We start from the raw sequence: 17,948 nt of genomic DNA, 5'->3' as shown, positions 1-17,948 counted from the left end.
CGAAAACTAAGAAAATCGCCTAAATGTTTGTTGAGTGCCCCCTAAATGCTAAAAAAGTGGTGAGGCTATACATATTGTTTTCCCAGGTCATTGCAGATGGTCCTGTAAAATTGTTCCAAAAAATGTGTCCGAAATTCATATCACCAAAAAATTCATGTACTAATACACGAAAAACCTAAAAAATCGCCTAATTCCTCTTGAATGACCTCTAAATGCTAAGATAGTGGTGTGGATCATGGTGTGTATACATATTGTTCTTCAAGTCATTACAAAGGGTCTTGTATTTTTTTGCAAAAAATGTGTCTGAAATCGATATTACCAAAAAAAATCATATACTAACACACCACGAATAATTGAGAAAATCGTCTAATTTGTGTTGAGTGGTCCCTAAATGTCAAAAAGTGGCGTGAATCATGGTGAGACTATACATATTGTTCCTCGGGTCACTACGGAGAATCATGTAAAGTTTTGCAAAATAAATACCCAAAATCCATATCACCAAAAAATTAATGTACTAACACACGAGATATTGAGAAAATCGTCTAAATCTGCTGATTGCCCCTTAATACTTAAAAAGTTGCATGAACCATTATGAGGCTATATGTATTATTCCCATAGGTTGTTACGAAATGTCTTGTAAAGATTTTATTAAAAAAAGGTAACTAAAATCTATATCATCAAAAAATTCATACCAACGAAAACCTGAGAAAATCTCCTAAATTCTGTTGTGTGGCTCTTAAATGCTAAAAAATGATCTGGATCATGGTGAGGTATATTTATTTTTCCCATAGGTCATTACAACGGGTTCTATAAAGTTTTTGCAAAAAATGTACCCAAACCTATATTACCCAAAAAATCATTTACACACACGAAAAATTGAGAAAATCGCCTAATTCTTGTTGCGTGGCTCTTAAATGCTAAAAAAAATGGTTTGTGTCATGGTGAAGTTATATGTATTGTTCCCACATGTCATTACGAAGGGTCATGTAAATTTTGTTGAAATATATGCCCGAAATTCAATTACCAAAAAATTCATGTTCTAATATACACAAAAAATCAAGAAAATCGTTTGATTCCTGTTGAGTGGCACACCTAAATGTGACCTCTGAATCGAAATTCGATTTTCTATTGAGATCCGATCCTAACACCCAACCCCGATGATGAATTTGATACCCGAACTAGACATTTGACCTAGATCCTGATGTCAACCCTTGACCCAAGAACTGACTTCTAAATCAGAACTCGACCTTGACGGCCAATGCATGATCCAACTTTTGAATCAAAATATGACGTATCACCAACTCGGGACCCGATCCCGACACCCGTCGCGGGACTCGACTCTGACTCCCTATCTGGGACCCAACCTCCACCTATACTCGGAACGCCACTATGACACCTGACTCATAACTCGACTTCGACACCCAATCCGAAATCTAATCTCAAATTATGACTCGAAATCCGACATCAAAATAGGATCTGACCCAATTCGAAACTCAGAAGTTGGGTCTCCAATCAAAGTCATAATTCGAATTCCGAATCTAACATCAACAGTTGGATCCCGAATTAATATTGAGAATCGATAGCCAAAACTTCAGTTAGAATGAAAGGTTGAGGTATGCGGTTTGAAAATTAGTTCCAAAAAAATATTTTCTTTACTCTTTGGAGGTAAGACATTTTCCTTAAATTTAAAAAAAATAAAATTTTCAAAAACATAACACGAGTAAATTGAAAAATCTTTGTACCAAACACACAAATCTTTTTCAATAGTACAAGGGCAATTTTGGTTCATTTTTTCAAATTGACGATAATACCCCTACAACTCTATCTATGGATTGACAAAATCAACCTCTTTTTCAGGGGCAGCGGGGCGTAGAGAGTACCAAATACCCAAATTAGGGCCAAATTGGGAACACACTGAAATCGCAGGAAGTATAAAAGAGGTTGAAAGAGCTTTTTGGTGTGTGTAAATTTCACAGTATTGTTGAGATTTAGCTTCTTCGCCTTCAAACTCTCTCCTCCTAAAGAAGCAGAAACACAACACAGATAAGCAAAAAATTCTCTAATTTTGGGTATGCAAATCCCCCGAATACTCATATATTCTTCTTCTTCTACTACTACTACATATACATATACATATAATGTCTTCTTCTCACATTCTCTATTTCTGCCATTTATCATTTCCGCCCATACTCATACAAGGTTTTTTCCTTTTGCCCTTTATCAATTTTTACCATCTCTATGTTTTTTTAGCTTTATTATGGAATTACCGGTTCAGAATCTTGAATTTTTATATATAAAACGTTGATAGATGTGTACGGACTTATCTATGTTTGTGTTAGGGTTTTGTTACTCATTAGTTTTTCTGGGTGCATTTGTTTTTTTGAGCTCTGGGTTTTCAAGTTTCTCTCTTTTTCGGATCTTTGATTTGGGTCGTTCTCAATGGGAGACTGAATTTTCACTAAGGTAATTTTTTGATGAACCCCCTTGTGGTATCCTGGCTCCGACCATGGTTGTTCTGTTTACCATTTTTGAAAGGAAAAAAAATGGATTTTGTGTTGGGGGTGGTGTTCATATTTTTTAGCTTTGATTTTAACTCCTCAGATGTCTGAATTGTTAAATGTATTCTTAGTTATATGTTGGTAGTAAAATTGGTTGAGTTCAGTGAAGAGCTTTTGTTTATTTTTAATAGGTGTATTGAGCGTTTGATTATTTTGTTAATTTTTGAGCTCTGGGTTTTCAAAATTATCTTCTTTTTTTTCCGGATGTTTGATTTCTAAGATTTTGTTTTGCGGTTGATTTTAACTCCTTAGATACCTGAATTGTTATATGAGTTCATAGTTCTATGTTGGTTCTAAAATTGGTTGAGTCCACTGAAGAGCTTTTGTCCTTCTATAGACATTTTGAGCACTTTAAACATTAGACAAACAAGTGGTGAAAGTTATCTTAACTTTTTGAGGAAGTGTCTTTGCTATTTTTCTATGCATTTTTATCTTTTGGTCTATTGATAATAGTGTATTTTCTTTCTTATGACCCAAGAAGTTTCATTTCTCCATTGTTTACTACTTCATCTTATATTTATGCCACCATGGGCTAATGAACATTGGGCTTCGAAAGATGGAGAAGGAAGAAAGTGGTAGAAGTAGTGTTTCTATAAGTTTGAAACTGGTTGCACATTTGTTGATTTTGTATTTTTGTCTCCCTGAATTTATTGAAATATTATCTGCCCTACATGTGTTTCCTTCTTGGTGCACAACAGGAGAAAGTACTGAACTTCCTTCATTACTTGCATGTCCATAGGGTGGACTTGCTCTTTTAAAGAAAAATATGATTTTGCCATCCTTTGACATACCTATATAGCTAACCCTAAGTAATTTGGGTGTGAAACAGTTGATTGACTAATTGGTTGATTGATTGATGTATATCTGTCAACAAGGAAAAAAGCTAACATAAATGTGGTCTGCAGGCCTGTTTATTTGTTGTATGAGAAAATCTGCAACGCGAAACAGTCATGGCAGAGAATACTGAAATTGATGACCGTGTGGATCTTGATGATGAAAATTACTCTGAGGAAGATGAAGATGCAGAACTGATAGAAGATGAAGGAGCTGGAGAAGTCGGTGATGAAAATGGCGAAGAACAATCATATGATTCTGGAGGTGGAGACAGTGGGAGAGAGCAGTCTCCAGAGGCAGATATGGGTGATGTTTCGGAGCCAGCTGCAGATGAAGAAAAGCCTAGTGCTTCTCTTTCTGAAGAGGAACAAAAAGAGCATGCTGAACTTCTAGCTCTCCCTCCACATGGGTCTGAGGTTTTTATTGGTGGTATTCCTCGAGATGTTTCTGAAGAAGACTTGAGGGATCTCTGTGAACCACTCGGTGAAATACATGAGGTAGTTCCAATTACTACCCTGGAAGTAATGTGAAAGTTTTGCAAGAGGCATATGTTTGTGACATACTTCAATTGTTTGCTTTTCCCTGATTGTGGCATCATCTCATATCTTGGCAGGTCAGAGTCATGAGAAATAGGGATACTGGTGAAAGCAAGGGTTTTGCCTTTGTAGCATTCAAAACAAAAGATGAGGCACAAAAGGCTATTGAAGAATTGCATAACAAAGAATTCAAGGTGATTTCTGCATCCACACTTGGCTTCATTGATCATATTTTTCTATAACTCTATCTTCTCTTTTAGTTTAAGTGCATAATTTTGTAATTTATTTGTTTTTGTGTTTATTATCAATCCAGGGAAAAACCTTAAGGTGTTCACTGTCAGAAACTAAATACAGATTGTTCATTGGTAATGTACCAAAGAGCTGGTCTGATGACGACTTCAGAAAAGTCATTGATGGGACTGGTCCTGGTGCAGAAACAATAGAACTCATAAAGGTGTGTATTGATGTCCTAAACACTTATATAAATTGTTGCAACTCTATCATGGGCATCTCATGGACAATTATAAACTTCTAATATTTGACTGAAGGATCCTCAAAACCCAGCACGTAATAGGGGCTTTTCTTTTGTTGAATATTACAATAATGCCTGTGCGGATTACTCTCGGAGAAAAATGGTAAGTACAAATTTTAAGCTGGAGGGAAATTCACCAACTGTCACCTGGGCTGACCCAAAGATTACACCTGATCATTCTTCTGCCGCTGCTCAGGTAAAATCCATATATCTCACAGTTACTTGAGTAGCTTTTATGAAATCTTAAGCAAATACTCTTGATATGTTGTTTCTCCAAGTGTCAAATGTCACATGCTTGGTGTTTGATTCTTACTATGAACCCTTACCAACAGCAGAATGATCAGTCCCTTATTCTTTTTTTCCACTTGTGGCCCTGTTGGCTTGACTGCAGTACGCTACCTGTCCTCCCCCCCTCCCCCCTGTATTTCCAGAAAATTGCTTTCATCTTCTTCTTTTTCTTTTTATTGGGTTTGAGTCAAACTTCTTTTCTTTGTTTACTGCATTGTGGGTGTGGCTAGGAATGAGGAGGGGGATAAGGCTGGTATTTTTAATGTGCATAAAACTAATGAACTTATTGTCATTATATATTTGAGTTGCATTAGATACTATTGAGTCAGGAAACTGTGATGGTAGCTCAAACTTTTTGGTTCTCTGGGCGTGCTGTAACCATAGCTGGGGGAGAGTTGTGGTGGGTAGCTTTACTGCAGAATTCATAGTGTATATGATTTGTTAAGAACTAAAACTCGTAAACCTAGTGCCTGCTAAAGATACTCTTACATGATTATGGAATAGTGGAGTGATAGTAGAATTAATGGAAGAACAAGTAAAGAATCACAGAATAAAATAGATGAAGGTGTAGAAATAGATGTTTGATACAAAATTGAATTAAATAGGTAATTATTGGCAAAAAAGCCGAATACCTTCTATTGGGAAATTTCAATTCAGCACCAAGAGCATTTGAAACCCCCAAGAGGAAATCAAGTCAAGCAAGCACCAATGAGGGTTTGGAAGTTGAGTAAGGATACAATCTATATTCATCAAAGGCTAGCTAAGAAGGAAGAACAACCCCTGGAAAACTATTTATACCATGGGTTACATTGGTCGTAAATAAATAAGTACCCAAATTAACCTTGAAAGTAGGACTAAGAATAGCTCATCCCAGGATTCAATTCTGCTGGTTCGGAATGCAAAGCGCAGGAGGTGCTTTTGGTCTGAGTGTTCACTGGCCCAAAATGTTGCCTATTTTGTGGGGGTGTGCTTTTGGGGGTGGAATGCATTGCCTCCATTCTGTTGCCAAAAACATCGGTGCAAAATTGACGGCGCTTTTGATGCCATTCTTACTCTTGGCCTTTTGTACACCTGTTCTCTTGAGTTGAACCTTTGACCCCCTTCCTTGAGCACTAATTAGGTCATATTGTATACTTCCATAGGCTCCTCCTGTGGCTCTTCTAAGCATCCAACCTTTTCAAAGAGAGTTAAAAGTCTTCAAACTTTTGTTTGGTATCTTTGCCGGACTTGGTGTTGGGCTAGGTACTTTTTGTGCTATCATCAAGGTAGTGTGTGCGAGCTGGCATGGTCACTACTATTACATCCCTAAAAGAAAAAAGATTAGTCATAGTGAGCTAAATCACATAGTTGGTAGATGGACAATATGGAGAGAGAGAGAAATGACGGATGTTTTGAAAACAGGAGCAACAATGTGCAGGAGATTAAAACTTAAATGTATTTTGTTGTTCTGATTTTGGTGTACAAATGTTTACTCTAATGAGACTGAGTCAATTCTAGATGTTTTAGGGTCCATCTAGAGTTAGGATTGTTTTTTTTTTTTACCTTCCTCTGTTGTAAATATGGTTCTTCCAGTACTACCTAAGTACTAATATCAATACAAATGTTACCAGTTTCAAAAAATAAATCCACATTTGGTATGGTGTTAGGTTACTTGTTATATTGTCCAAATCCAATACGAATCAATTGTCTGATTGAAGATCCACCCGTGCAAAATAATGAAATCTTTTCTATCAGTTAGTTTTATTAAGCGACAAAGCTATGCAAAGTGAGGAATCACTGCTTCATGGGTGAAGCTATGCACTTAAGATAAATGTGATCTCCAAAGAATTACGCGCAAAATGATTCCGATGAGGAATCCGGTTATGAATCCCATCTTGAGGTGTTGGATTATTCTTGACATTATTGTAAATAAGCATTGAAATTAGTATTTTTATTGAAATTGGATTATTATATTACTAAAGTCATATACGTATCATATTTTTTAATTTTCTGTAAATAGTAGTCCGGCCCTTCCCCAGACCTCGCACAGCGTGATCTTAGGACCCTGGGTTACCCTTTTTATTGTCTATTTCCAGTAAATAGTGCTCTTCACATAAAGAACCATGCTCATCACTTTTTGCTTTCTGCTTCAAATCCTATGGGACCTTATTTTTGCTTCTTTGTGCTTTTCGCTATTAGAAAGACTCTTATTTCAACCTGTTTCTGCTAGTTTGCACATTGTATTACACATCTTCTGTTGTCTTTTGCAGGTTAAAGCACTCTATGTGAAGAACATTCCAGAAAACACTCCTACTGAACAATTGAAGGAATTGTTCCAACGCCATGGTGAAGTTACCAGAGTTGTTATGCCGCCAGCCAAGGTTGGTGGTAAAAGAGACTTTGGATTTGTCCATTATGCAGAAAGGTCAAGCGCTCTGAAAGCTGTTAAAGACACTGAAACATATGAAGTAAATGGTAATGTTTCTAGACATGTAAATACCAAGTGGAAAACATACATTGCATAAAGGAAAACTCAGGATCTACATCTGAGTGTTCCACTGGCTCCTCCTGTAAATCACTTCTCCCCTTCCCAACAAGGAAAAGAACAAAAGGAAAATAAATAAATCACGAGATAGAGAGAGGAGGGGTGAGGGTGGGCATGAAGTTAGTCCGTCATTGTGAGGACATACCTAAAGTGATCAATGAGTAGAGATGGATGTGCTTGTGATATGTTTTTTTTTTGTTTAAAAAGTCCTTGATCATCTGAGAATTTTCATTTGTATTATGCGCTTCAAGGATCTATTTAGGAACATTTAGTACCAGCTGAGGCTTTGTGTTGAACAATTCCTAGTTTGCTATAATTGATATTTTCTTAGGATTTGCTAAATCTAGTTGGAAAACTTAGTAATGAAAGTTGGAATTCTTATTCCTTTATACATAAACTGTACTGATGGCATATTCTGTTATATCATAGATAGATTGTGTTAAAGTTAGGAGGATATCATAAAGAGATTACAAAGAAGAAATGCCCATAAGTGTTGTCAGGAGTGTGAGGCCTATTTTGTTTTTGTGCTGAACTTGGGGTGAAAGCAATCTAGATACTATAGCCTGTATTTGGATCAACTCTCATCCTGTGTAATTATTTCTAGGACTTCGAGGAAATAAGTCTAGAGTTTGAACTGTACTACACTAAAGTCAGGTTACTTCAGTTGTCAGGAGTCTGGTGCCTTTGTTTCTGAATCAAAGCAAAATGACCATCTGAATATAGCCAATTTTCACATCACCTCCTCTCATCCTCTATAATTTCTTTTTTTAAAGATTTTGAAATTAAGTATTACAGTTTGGGCTGAACAAAAAGTAAGATTGGCCAAGTCCAATTGTCATTGACATACTTTTTTTTTTCATCTGACCTTGGGGTGCAAGCGATCTATATGCTCATTTTTTATCAACTTTTATAACACTGCAAATGTTTTCTTTCAAGAGTTTGAAACAGTTAGTTTCAAATTTGGGACTATCAAACTATGATTAACCAGATCCCATTGTAATGGATGATGCCTGTTTTTTTCAAGTCAAACTGACTTTGGGGTGAAAGCTCTAGATATTTCCCAGTTTTGGATCAACTCTCATCTGTGTATGCTCTTTTTCCATTTCAAGATTTTCAGACAAGTTTCACTGCTTAGGGCTGTGCTGAAACTAAAATCAACTCAGTTCAGTTGTCAGGAGTGTAATGTGTATTTCTGAATCCCGTGACAGTTATAGGCTTTTCCTGGATCAAGTCATCCTGTGTAGATCTGTTTAAAGACTATGAACCTAGTTACGAAGTCTGGACTCTGGACTGTACCAAACTATAAGATGAACAGTTAAACTAAAAATCTAGATTAAAAATGTCCCTTAATCTTCCATCTCAAAGAGAGAAATTTCCATTACTCAGGTTTTGCAGCTCTTGCAAGATCAATTAATTTTTAGTTAAGCCTAAAATTGGTTCAACCTATCACACAAATACAACTTTTGTCAAAGTTCGTTGTTAGTTCAATTGCACTCAACAAGGACCCATGATCAAATTAAAGTAGTAGATACATAGTGAAAAGTATCTGAATGAACTGAATGGATACATAGGATTTATAGTTGTCATGATCAAGTGATGGTTGCCTATGATGTATCCTCTCTTTCAAGTAGAAAGTCATACTACAAGTCAAACTTCCAACCAAAGAATCTTTTCATTTTTTGGATAAGTAATGAGGATCTTATTGATGATAACCTGCAAAAAGAGATTGCTGCTTGGGTAACAAAGAATCTCTTCTTTTTTGGGGCGTCTTCTTGAGTTTGAAACTTCTAAAAATTCCTCCTTTGCTTTGTTGAGCTAGACCTGATTTGAACGTCATTCTTATGGTCTTCTCTCTTGGGGTCGTTTGCTCCATCAAATTCTGCTTCCCTCCTTGCCATCAAGTAGCTTTTGGTGCGCCAGTTAGGTTATTCTAATTTGTCTCTTCCAACTTAAGAAAAAAACTGCCTACCCAAATTTGTTTTTGGGAAGCCATCCTCAAAGATGATTCAACCTACATTTTTTTCAATTAATTAGAATCACTTTTAACCTTGTGAAATATTCTTGAACCTCTCGTTGCATTCGTGCTTTACTAGATGTCCTCAGTTGTTTTTCTTTCTTTCTTTCTTTTTCATGCAAGACTCACATTTTCTCTTTTGAGTATAAATGCTTTTTATTTCAGTACAACGATTAGAGACAACAAGATCAATCATTAGTTCATTGGGCATCTCCCATTTACCGTCAACTTATTGCCAAGTATTTGTTTTAATCATAAAAGAGAAAAATCAATTACCATGATATCGATGTTGATAAGTTGTCCCACATCGATTGTGGGATCTGAATTGGTCTCTTTATATGCTTTAGGACAATTCTCAGCTCATGAGCTAGCTTTTGAGGCCAAGTTAGGCTGATGGCTCATTTCTTATCATAGTATCACAGTATGACACCTATTATTATGTGTCCCAATGTTTGCATATTATGTTGTTCATACTCGAGTTGGCACACTTGAGCAGGGTGAAGGGGGTTAAGTGGTCCCACATTGCTTGTAGGACATGTAATTGATCTCCTTGTATGGTCTTGGGTATTCCTCACCTCATGAACTGGCTTTTGAGGTTGAGTTTGGGTATGGTTCATTTCTTATGAGATGCTTTGTTGCATTTAAACCACTAAAGGTGGGCAAAGGGCAATTTGCGATCATATTTTTATTATGAAATATATCTAGTTCGTTCTGAGTTTTGCTAGCACTGTAGTGTTACAAGTATTAGACCTAAGAAAGAACATAAAATTGGAAGACATGGCATCCTGCATCTAAGGGTTGAACTAGTGGCCAGCGGGGTAGGAGGAGAATCATGAGGTGTTAGGTTCAAATAAGCAAAAACAAAAGGTGTTTTCTTACCATCCCCACCTTGGTGGAGAGTTATCCTATACCTTAGTGGTCGGAGGTAGCAGGTACCCGTTTGAATAGTCGAGGTGCATATGCGTTGGTCCGGACACAAAAATGATTAAAAAGAAGGCATCCTATCACTTTTACCTCAACTTAAGTCTTCCCCTGAGTTTGAATGGTAAAAGCAAAAACTCACCAAAATCATTGAAATACTATTAGCAAATATCATTTCACAATTGGGTTTAAATTCCTTGAGCTACTTGTTAGATTATTTTTTTTTGAAGGCATGTAATATGGTTAAAGATTGTGCTTTAGTATTTTAAATTATTAAGGATCTGCTTATGCATGAATATACTTCTATATTGCAAATTCTGGACTTAGTATTTGCAAATACTAATTTGGGCATGAGTATTTGCAAATACACAACTTTTGTGAAATATTGGTTTGAAGGTGCATTTCAAGTGAAATATCGGTGCCCATTCACAGTTTTTTAAACTTTTCGGAAATTTTTTTACCAATGAAGTTTATTGCCGAAACTTTTTCTACCAATGGAGTTTATAGCGAAACATGTTTCTACTTCCACAAACTTGTCTCAACTCTGATTGAATTGCTCTTTACTTTTCAACTTTGACTCGAATATTGTACAATGCCTAATGAACGAGTTGGGTTGTTGGGTCTTGGTATATTTCCTGCTGATAGGTTGTTGGCTTTGAGGAGTGTTGTCATTGTTGTATTGATATGTGCTTCCGTAAATACTTTTAGTTTCTCTCTCTGAATTATAATCTAGAATTTCCCTGTGCATTTAGTTGTGTGATCTCCATTTAATTGGTCTAAAATGATGTAAAGTTGTGGAAACGTACAACCAGAACATATCTTGATGGTATGGTATTGCTACGTAGCATGGAGGGCTACTTAACTTTTAAAGAATGGAAATACCACGAGCACGGGGTTCCTTTTCCCAATATGAGGGGGTATTTTGTGCACATTAGCTTAGGATTATGTTATTACTAGAATAAGTTAAAAATGCCATGCATCTTTGTTTAGTCCGGTTTTGTGACAATTCTGAAATTTACGCTCATGCGTCACTGTATGATGCTTCTCTATTCAGAGGTTTAACATTACTTAGCATGTTAGTTTTATGATAGTGTCATTCTGTGTTTTCTGCTGTATTTTAATCAATCTGTCTACGATTTCTCAGCTGAATCAGCTATATGAAATCTCTGTACCAAACTAGAAATGTACTTGTGTATTTCACTTGGCAAATAAATTAAGTGGATGTGGATTGCAGGTCAGATGTTAGAAGTAGTTCTTGCAAAGCCTCAGACTGAAAAGAAGTTTGATGCAGCTAGTCCTCACAATGCGGTACCACATCATAATTATATTCCCCATCCAGGATATGGTGCATTTCCAATGAACCCGTATGCACCTCTAACAGCTGGTTATGGTGCTGCTGCTGCTGCGTTCCAACAGGTATTTTCTTTGTACTTCATGTCTTCATCAACGATTCTTCACTTTGTAATTGATCGTATTCATCTCATAGATTACTATTCTTTAGCAGCCTATGATATATGGTAGAGGACCAATGCCAACAGGTATGCAAATGGTGCCAATGGTTTTACCAGATGGTCAGATCGGCTATGTCCTGTAAGTTCCTATGAATATTAACATCTATTTCTGGTTGCCTCTAGCTCGTATTCTGAATATGAGTTTAAAGTTTTTATCATCACTACTGTAATTTTCAGTTTTTCGTATACTGGAGACTGGATGATCACATTATAACTAGATGTTCAGATAAATGTTGAAATATTCTAGTTTTGATAATGCAATATCTTAGCAACACCAATGAAGTATAGACTGTGCATAGAATAAATCAAAACCTTTTAACGTTGTGATATTTCCCATGCAGCCAGCAGCCAGGAGTTCAGGCACCACCTGTTCGGCCTCGGAGGAATGACAGGAACAATGGTGCTGGTGGACCACAAGGACGAGGAGGAGGATCCAGTGGTGGCGGAGATGATTCCAACCGTGGTAGACGTTATCGACCATATTAGAGCGGTGAAATGTTGTACTTGCTACTTACATTGAACACCAGACCAGTAATCCAGGACAACTATTTCCTGTTTCCTCTTTATTTATAAAAAGGAAACTTAGTTAAGTAAAAGTTAGACCAATCTCAGCAACTTAATGAGGCATTGTAACTAAACAAACATAGATGTTGGAGATGTTTTGGGCGTTTCATTATATTGTCTGCTTGACTTTTAGTTCATAAATTGCTTCATGAATTGTTGAGATAAACTGCTTTGAGTCTCTTGTAGCTTCACTGTTTGTCATAGTCATTCCAGATTTGGATTTTTAGATGGAGCTAGCAGCCCTGGTCCTCTGATCCGTAACTGCAATGACATGAAGTGTGTGTCTGCTTGTTCAAATTTTGGATAGTTCAAGTGTCTATTTGCACACATTCAAAAACATTATATGTGTAGGATGTCACGTCGGGCGTGTGTGTGCTTGTTTAAATTTTGGATAGTTTAAAGTGTCTATTTGCACAAGTTGATATGCTCATCATAGTATTGAAGATCCCAAAAGATCAAACTATATTTATATCTTATAAGTATAATCTATCACTATAGGTATAAATTAGAGGGAATAATAATACACTAAAAACAACAATTGTTTTTTATGTGTATGTATGTTTAGTATTAGCAATTGTGCATATTCAAGCTATTGTATCTACAAGTTGTTCAAGTCTTTTTTCCAGTTGATCTAAACGAGTTCCCCAATCTTCTCTTATGCTCAATGGTCGAACAATTTTGTTACCGTAATCCGCCGTAGCTTCATTCTCTGCAGCTGTTTGTTCACTCACTTTTCTACTAGTTAACAATGAACCATCTCTTCCATTTCTCTTTTTCTTCATTTTCCGTGCCGTTGCTTTTTCCAGTGCCTGCAATACGTCAAATCCGGTCAGTTTCTTTTCTTCATCCTTTGAATCTACATGTTTTTCTTCTACTTGTTCTTCTTCTGCTTGTTGTATGTGCGTTGTTTGTGATTTCTTCCAAAATTTCTGCTTCTGCTCCGCCCTATAACCTAAATGATTTGTTTGCGATTTCTTCCGAATTTGCTGCGTTTGCTCCGCCGCATATGCTAAGTCGAGGTTTCTAAGCTGCGAGTAGAGCTGAAACTTCCTCGGAGATCCGGCCGAAAGGCGATTTGCCGCCGGTTTAGTGGTGGCGAATGGTGCCGGTGCGGCAACTGAAAGGCTCATCGCGGCCCACATGATTTTTCTGGTTACGGTTTAGAGAGGGAGGGAGATTGGAGTAATACAAATACAAATAAGTGAAGTGGAAATGGTCTGGTCAGGTGTGTGGACCAGAATTATTTGAGCCTCAACCTTGTAAAAATGGTGTGGGCTAACCTGATACATTGCGTCCCAAATTCAGATTACATCCTTCAACGTTTCGATACATCACATCTCGGTTTCGGATACTTCACTCAACATTTTTTCGATACATCTCCTATGTTTTGATACATCGCGTAAAGTGATGTATTCGACCGATACTTCGCGTAATGTATTCGATCGATTAATCGCGTAAAGTGATTATCTAGAATAGGAGAGAGTAGGGATTTTTGTAATTTTTTTCAAATGGTAGGAAATTTTAAAGAATATGGTAAAATAAGTTGTGTATTTAGGTAGTTTTTCTATTATTGATGGGAAAGAAACATTACAAATTACTAATTCAATGAAGAAAAATGATTACAACTTGATAGACTTGAAACAACTCAAAACTTCAAATCTTCCATACTTTAATGCTCATGATTTCTCTCTATTGCTTTAAAATTAAATGTTGGTAACCATAAAGGAATACACGACTTTCCTAGGCTAATTTATATAATCCTAATATAACCCTAATTTCTTTTCCAACAAGAAAAGTAACCATTCTACACAGAATAATAATTAAAGAAAATTAGAGTTCGTTTCTTACCAGCCAGATATTTCATCAGTTTCGTATTACTTGACTCATATTGACCTGACACACCTCTTAAGAAAACTTCATTAAGAAATGTATTTTACTAAACTAATCTGAGGTTTTGGATCTCTAAATTTGACTACTACTATTTTATACTCCCTCCATTTCATATTAATTGAATTGTTGAGGTATTTCACACATTTTAAGAAAAGAAGATTAAGACATAAATTAGGCTTAACTTTCCATTTTTACCCTTAATAATTATTATCAAAATTATGATTATAATAACTAAACATTAATTAATAACTAATTCCAATACTAACTAATGAAAGGTAAAATTGGAAAAACATTCTAAAAGTAGTTTTGAAAATTGAACAATTAAGTTAATTTGAAAAATGAAAAATGTCTCAACAATTCAATTAATATGAAATGGAGGGAGTAGTTTTTTAATACTAAGGGTAGTGTGGAAAAAATAAACTTATTGATTTATTAAAATGGACAAATAACTTGAAACATCTATTTTTGATATAAGAGCCAAGTAAAATGAAATGGAAAAGTAGCATACCTTGCAAGAGAATACATTCATAGATAAACATACATATCATTTAAAGCCCTAATAATTGATGCTGAACTGAAAACTAAAAGACTGTAAGTTGACAATTGAAGTTGCACTAGAAATTTTAAATTAATGTGTATTGTAGTAAAATATTCATATCAATCATTATTTCTTAAGAGGTGTGCAATGTCAAAGTGAACAAATAAAAATGAATGACTTTTTTTTTTGTCCCACCTCTATCAAGTAATAAAATTTCATTTATTTAAGAAGTAAAACATATGTAATTGTCTTATATATAAGTGTATGTGCCCATAATATTTAATACTACGTTGACTTGATAACTATAGAATTCTTTTTTTTATTCGATGTTTTGTATCCATTTAGTTCAAGAAAGCTAAATGTTTGGTTTCATGTTTTCAATCTATAATGCTACCTCTATCAAGTAAATGCATATGTAACTGTCTTATATATAAGTGTGTATGCCCATAAACTTTAAAACTATATTTGACTTGATAACTAGAATTCTTTTTTTCATTCGATATTTTGTATTTATTTAATTCAAGAAAGCTAAATATTCGGTAAGTATTTTAAGAAATACTGGAGGTTCGAATCCCTCTCCATCCGCGAGGTCATAAGTTCTCTCTTGCCTTATTATTTTCTATCTACAGTGTCTCATTTTCTTTCTTCCATGTCTCTATTAAGTAGTAAGATTTCATTTATTTAAGAAGTAAATGCATATGTAATTGTCTTATATATAAGTGTGTGCGCCCATAATCTTTAATACTAGCTACATTGATTTGATAGCTAGTTTTTTTATTTCATTCGATATTTTGTATTCGTTTAATTCAAGAAAACTAAATGTTCGATTTCTTATTTTCTATCTACAATATGTCTTTTTTTTTTTTTTTACATGCCTCTATCAAGTAATAAGATTTTATTTATTTAAGAAGTAAATGCATATGTAATTGTCTCATATCTAAGTGTGTATGCCCATAATCTTTAATACTACATGATAACTATAATTCTTTTTTCATTTGATATACGATGTTCTGTATCTGTTTAATTCTAGAAAACTAAATGTTTAATTTCTTGCGTTGTATTTACATATGTCTCATTTTCTTGCGTTGTATTTACATATGTCTCATTTTCTTTTTGTCCCACCTCTATCAACTAGTAAGATTTCATTTATTTAAGAATTAAATGCATACCTAATTGTCTTAATATAAGTGCTCATACTAATCTCTAATATTGAATCCACTTTAATATTTAAACAGATTAAAGAGAGAAGACAATCAAAACAAAAAAAGAGAAAGTCCAAATGAACTCATAAATATCACCTACTTTAAACAATAATCAGGCAAGCTGCCCAACTAAACTTGAGTGAACAATAAGGTGAGCAGTCTACCTGAAATTTGAAACTAAAAACATGCAATTTACTCCCACTTTTTTAGTTCACGTGGTATCGTTCGAATTTTAAAAGTCAAAACATTAATTAATTTTACTTTGGAATTGGATATGAATTTTTTAAATTTCTTGATATGAAAATTATATATTTGAAAACAATGTAAAAAATATTGTAATTCACAATAATCAATAATTTAAAATATTTAAAAAATATGTGAAAGATTTACAATTAAAGAAAAAATTGTTTAACTATTAAAATTTAAACAGAAACACATAAATTTGGACAGAAGGATTATTATCATCTAGACCACTATGGCTTGGCAGGGGTAGAGTTCCGATTTGCATTCAGTTAAGTACTATCAAGTACTTTTCTAAAAGTTTATTTTACCTTTATATCATCAATTGTTATTTTTTTATTTCTTTAAAATCAAGATATTTGTTTTTTTATCTATACAATAAATTTTCTGTAAAAAATATTATTTTCATAAAAAAAAATGAGAAATATTAATTGAGTGTATAAGTTTATGTCATTTTACAATGAAACAAATGAATGGAATAAATTATTATTATTATTATTATTAACAGAAACAATAATCTATAATTATAAACATATTTTTATGCAAGTAATACAAAAAAGTAAATGTATATTTTATAATGAATTCTTAAATATTATCTGATTTTTCATTAATAACAATCAAAATTTATTTATCTATATAAATAGTAGACAATTAAAGATATGTTAAACTTAAATATGCATGCTTATGATACATACATACTTACTTAATACATGCAATATTAAAATAGTAATCATAAAAAATAAAATAGAGCTTGCGACAAACTTATAAAAAAATTATTTTACTTACAATATTAATAAACTTAATTAAGTAAAAATTAATAAATACATAGGTTAAAAATCATTTTTTTTATATAATATAAAAAAAAACTAATACGTATATGAAAGATTGAAATGACAAGAATAAAATAAATACCGTATAGAATAACGATACAAATTTGGAAAAATTACTTAAATACACATCTTATTTTACCATAATCTCTAAAATTTCCTGCCATTTTTTTTCTTTCAAAAATCCTCTCTCGGATACATCACTCTCCACTCGCTGATACATTCATATCCCCTCTCGAATGCATCCCTCTCTGATACATCCCTCCTCTCTCGGATATATCCCTCACGTATGTATCCGGAGGTCTACTGATGTATTCGAAAGCCCAGATCTAGATGTCCTATCCCTCTCTGATACATCCCTTCCCTCTTGGATACATTCTTCACCTATGTATGCAGATATCTGCTAATGTATCCGGAAGTTCAGTGATATATCCAAAATCCATAAAAAAAATTAAAAAAATTACAATTTAAAAAATAATGTAATTAACTCTTAACACTATGCTATTTAGGTAAATTATCCTAAAAAATTTATTTAGCTATGTTCAAAATTGAAAGGAAATTTGATTTTTAAAATCGAAATTGAAGTAAATAATTTTCACCCTTTACCAAAATACCGATTGATCAAACGAATAACTTTGACACCTCAAGAGTGTCGAATCTCATAAATTCTAGAAAGTTATATATTCGGTTTCTTGATTTCTATCTACATCTCTCATTTTCTTGTTGTCCCAACTACCAATTTTATCAACAAGTTACATTTCATTAATTCAAGAAATAAATGCATATGTAATTGTCTTATATATAAGTGTTGTGTGTCCATAATCTTTAATATTACGTCCACTTGATAAGTATGAGTTTCTATTTATTTTTTTGGAATAATTATATAATTAGATGTATATCCTTGTCATATTGGCTAATTCAATTTATGTTTTTAAATAATTATCTATTATCTCAATATTTGTTAATTAT

The 17,948-nt window shown here is 34.1% G+C and overlaps 2 protein-coding genes across 4 annotated transcripts; one reads left to right on the top strand and one right to left on the bottom strand.

The window, feature by feature from the left end:
* Positions 1-1,874: 1,874 nt before the first annotated feature.
* On the top strand, positions 1,875-12,448 carry LOC102604470 (heterogeneous nuclear ribonucleoprotein Q). 3 transcript variants are annotated; one of them, XM_006360950.2, is made up of 9 exons: positions 1,875-2,069; positions 3,464-3,889; positions 4,006-4,122; positions 4,242-4,382; positions 4,477-4,656; positions 6,998-7,202; positions 11,442-11,623; positions 11,712-11,797; positions 12,060-12,448. In XM_006360950.2, the coding sequence occupies exons 2-9, from the start codon at positions 3,509-3,511 to the stop codon at positions 12,202-12,204; spliced, it is 1,437 nt and encodes a 478-aa protein (XP_006361012.1). In that variant the 5' UTR covers positions 1,875-2,069; positions 3,464-3,508; the 3' UTR covers positions 12,205-12,448. The 3 variants fall into 3 exon arrangements, with proteins under 3 accessions (XP_006361012.1, XP_006361010.1, XP_006361011.1); XM_006360948.2 differs by having other exon boundaries at positions 11,709-11,797; XM_006360949.2 differs by lacking the exon at positions 1,875-2,069 and adding an exon at positions 2,090-2,199 and having other exon boundaries at positions 11,709-11,797.
* Positions 12,449-12,718: 270 nt separating this feature from the next.
* LOC102604131 (uncharacterized) lies at positions 12,719-13,784 on the bottom strand. Its single transcript, XM_006360947.2, has one exon. The coding sequence runs from the start codon at positions 13,422-13,424 to the stop codon at positions 12,867-12,869; it is 558 nt and encodes a 185-aa protein (XP_006361009.1). The 5' UTR covers positions 13,425-13,784; the 3' UTR covers positions 12,719-12,866.
* Between the last annotated feature and the right edge of the window lie 4,164 nt (positions 13,785-17,948).

The sequence above is a fragment of the Solanum tuberosum genome, unplaced genomic scaffold (genome assembly GCF_000226075.1).
Source record: "Solanum tuberosum cultivar DM 1-3 516 R44 unplaced genomic scaffold, SolTub_3.0 scf00338, whole genome shotgun sequence".
Classification (NCBI taxonomy): Eukaryota; Viridiplantae; Streptophyta; class Magnoliopsida; order Solanales; family Solanaceae; genus Solanum; species Solanum tuberosum.
The sequence above is the reverse complement of the archived record's forward strand: the minus strand, read 5'-3'. Positions and strand labels throughout refer to the sequence as shown.

Bases quoted from the DNA above. Each gene is read 5' to 3' on its own strand.
- LOC102604470 (XM_006360948.2), top strand. From the start codon at position 3,509: ATGGCAGAGAATACTGAAATTGATGACCGTGTGGATCTTGATGATGAA. The intron at 11,624-11,708 runs GTATTTTCTTTG...ACTATTCTTTAG, and splicing joins CTGCTGCTGCGTTCCAACAG to CAGCCTATGATATATGGTAG. The intron at 11,798-12,059 runs GTAAGTTCCTAT...TTTCCCATGCAG, and splicing joins GGTCAGATCGGCTATGTCCT to CCAGCAGCCAGGAGTTCAGG.
- LOC102604131 (XM_006360947.2), bottom strand. From the start codon at position 13,424: ATGTGGGCCGCGATGAGCCTTTCAGTTGCCGCACCGGCACCATTCGCC.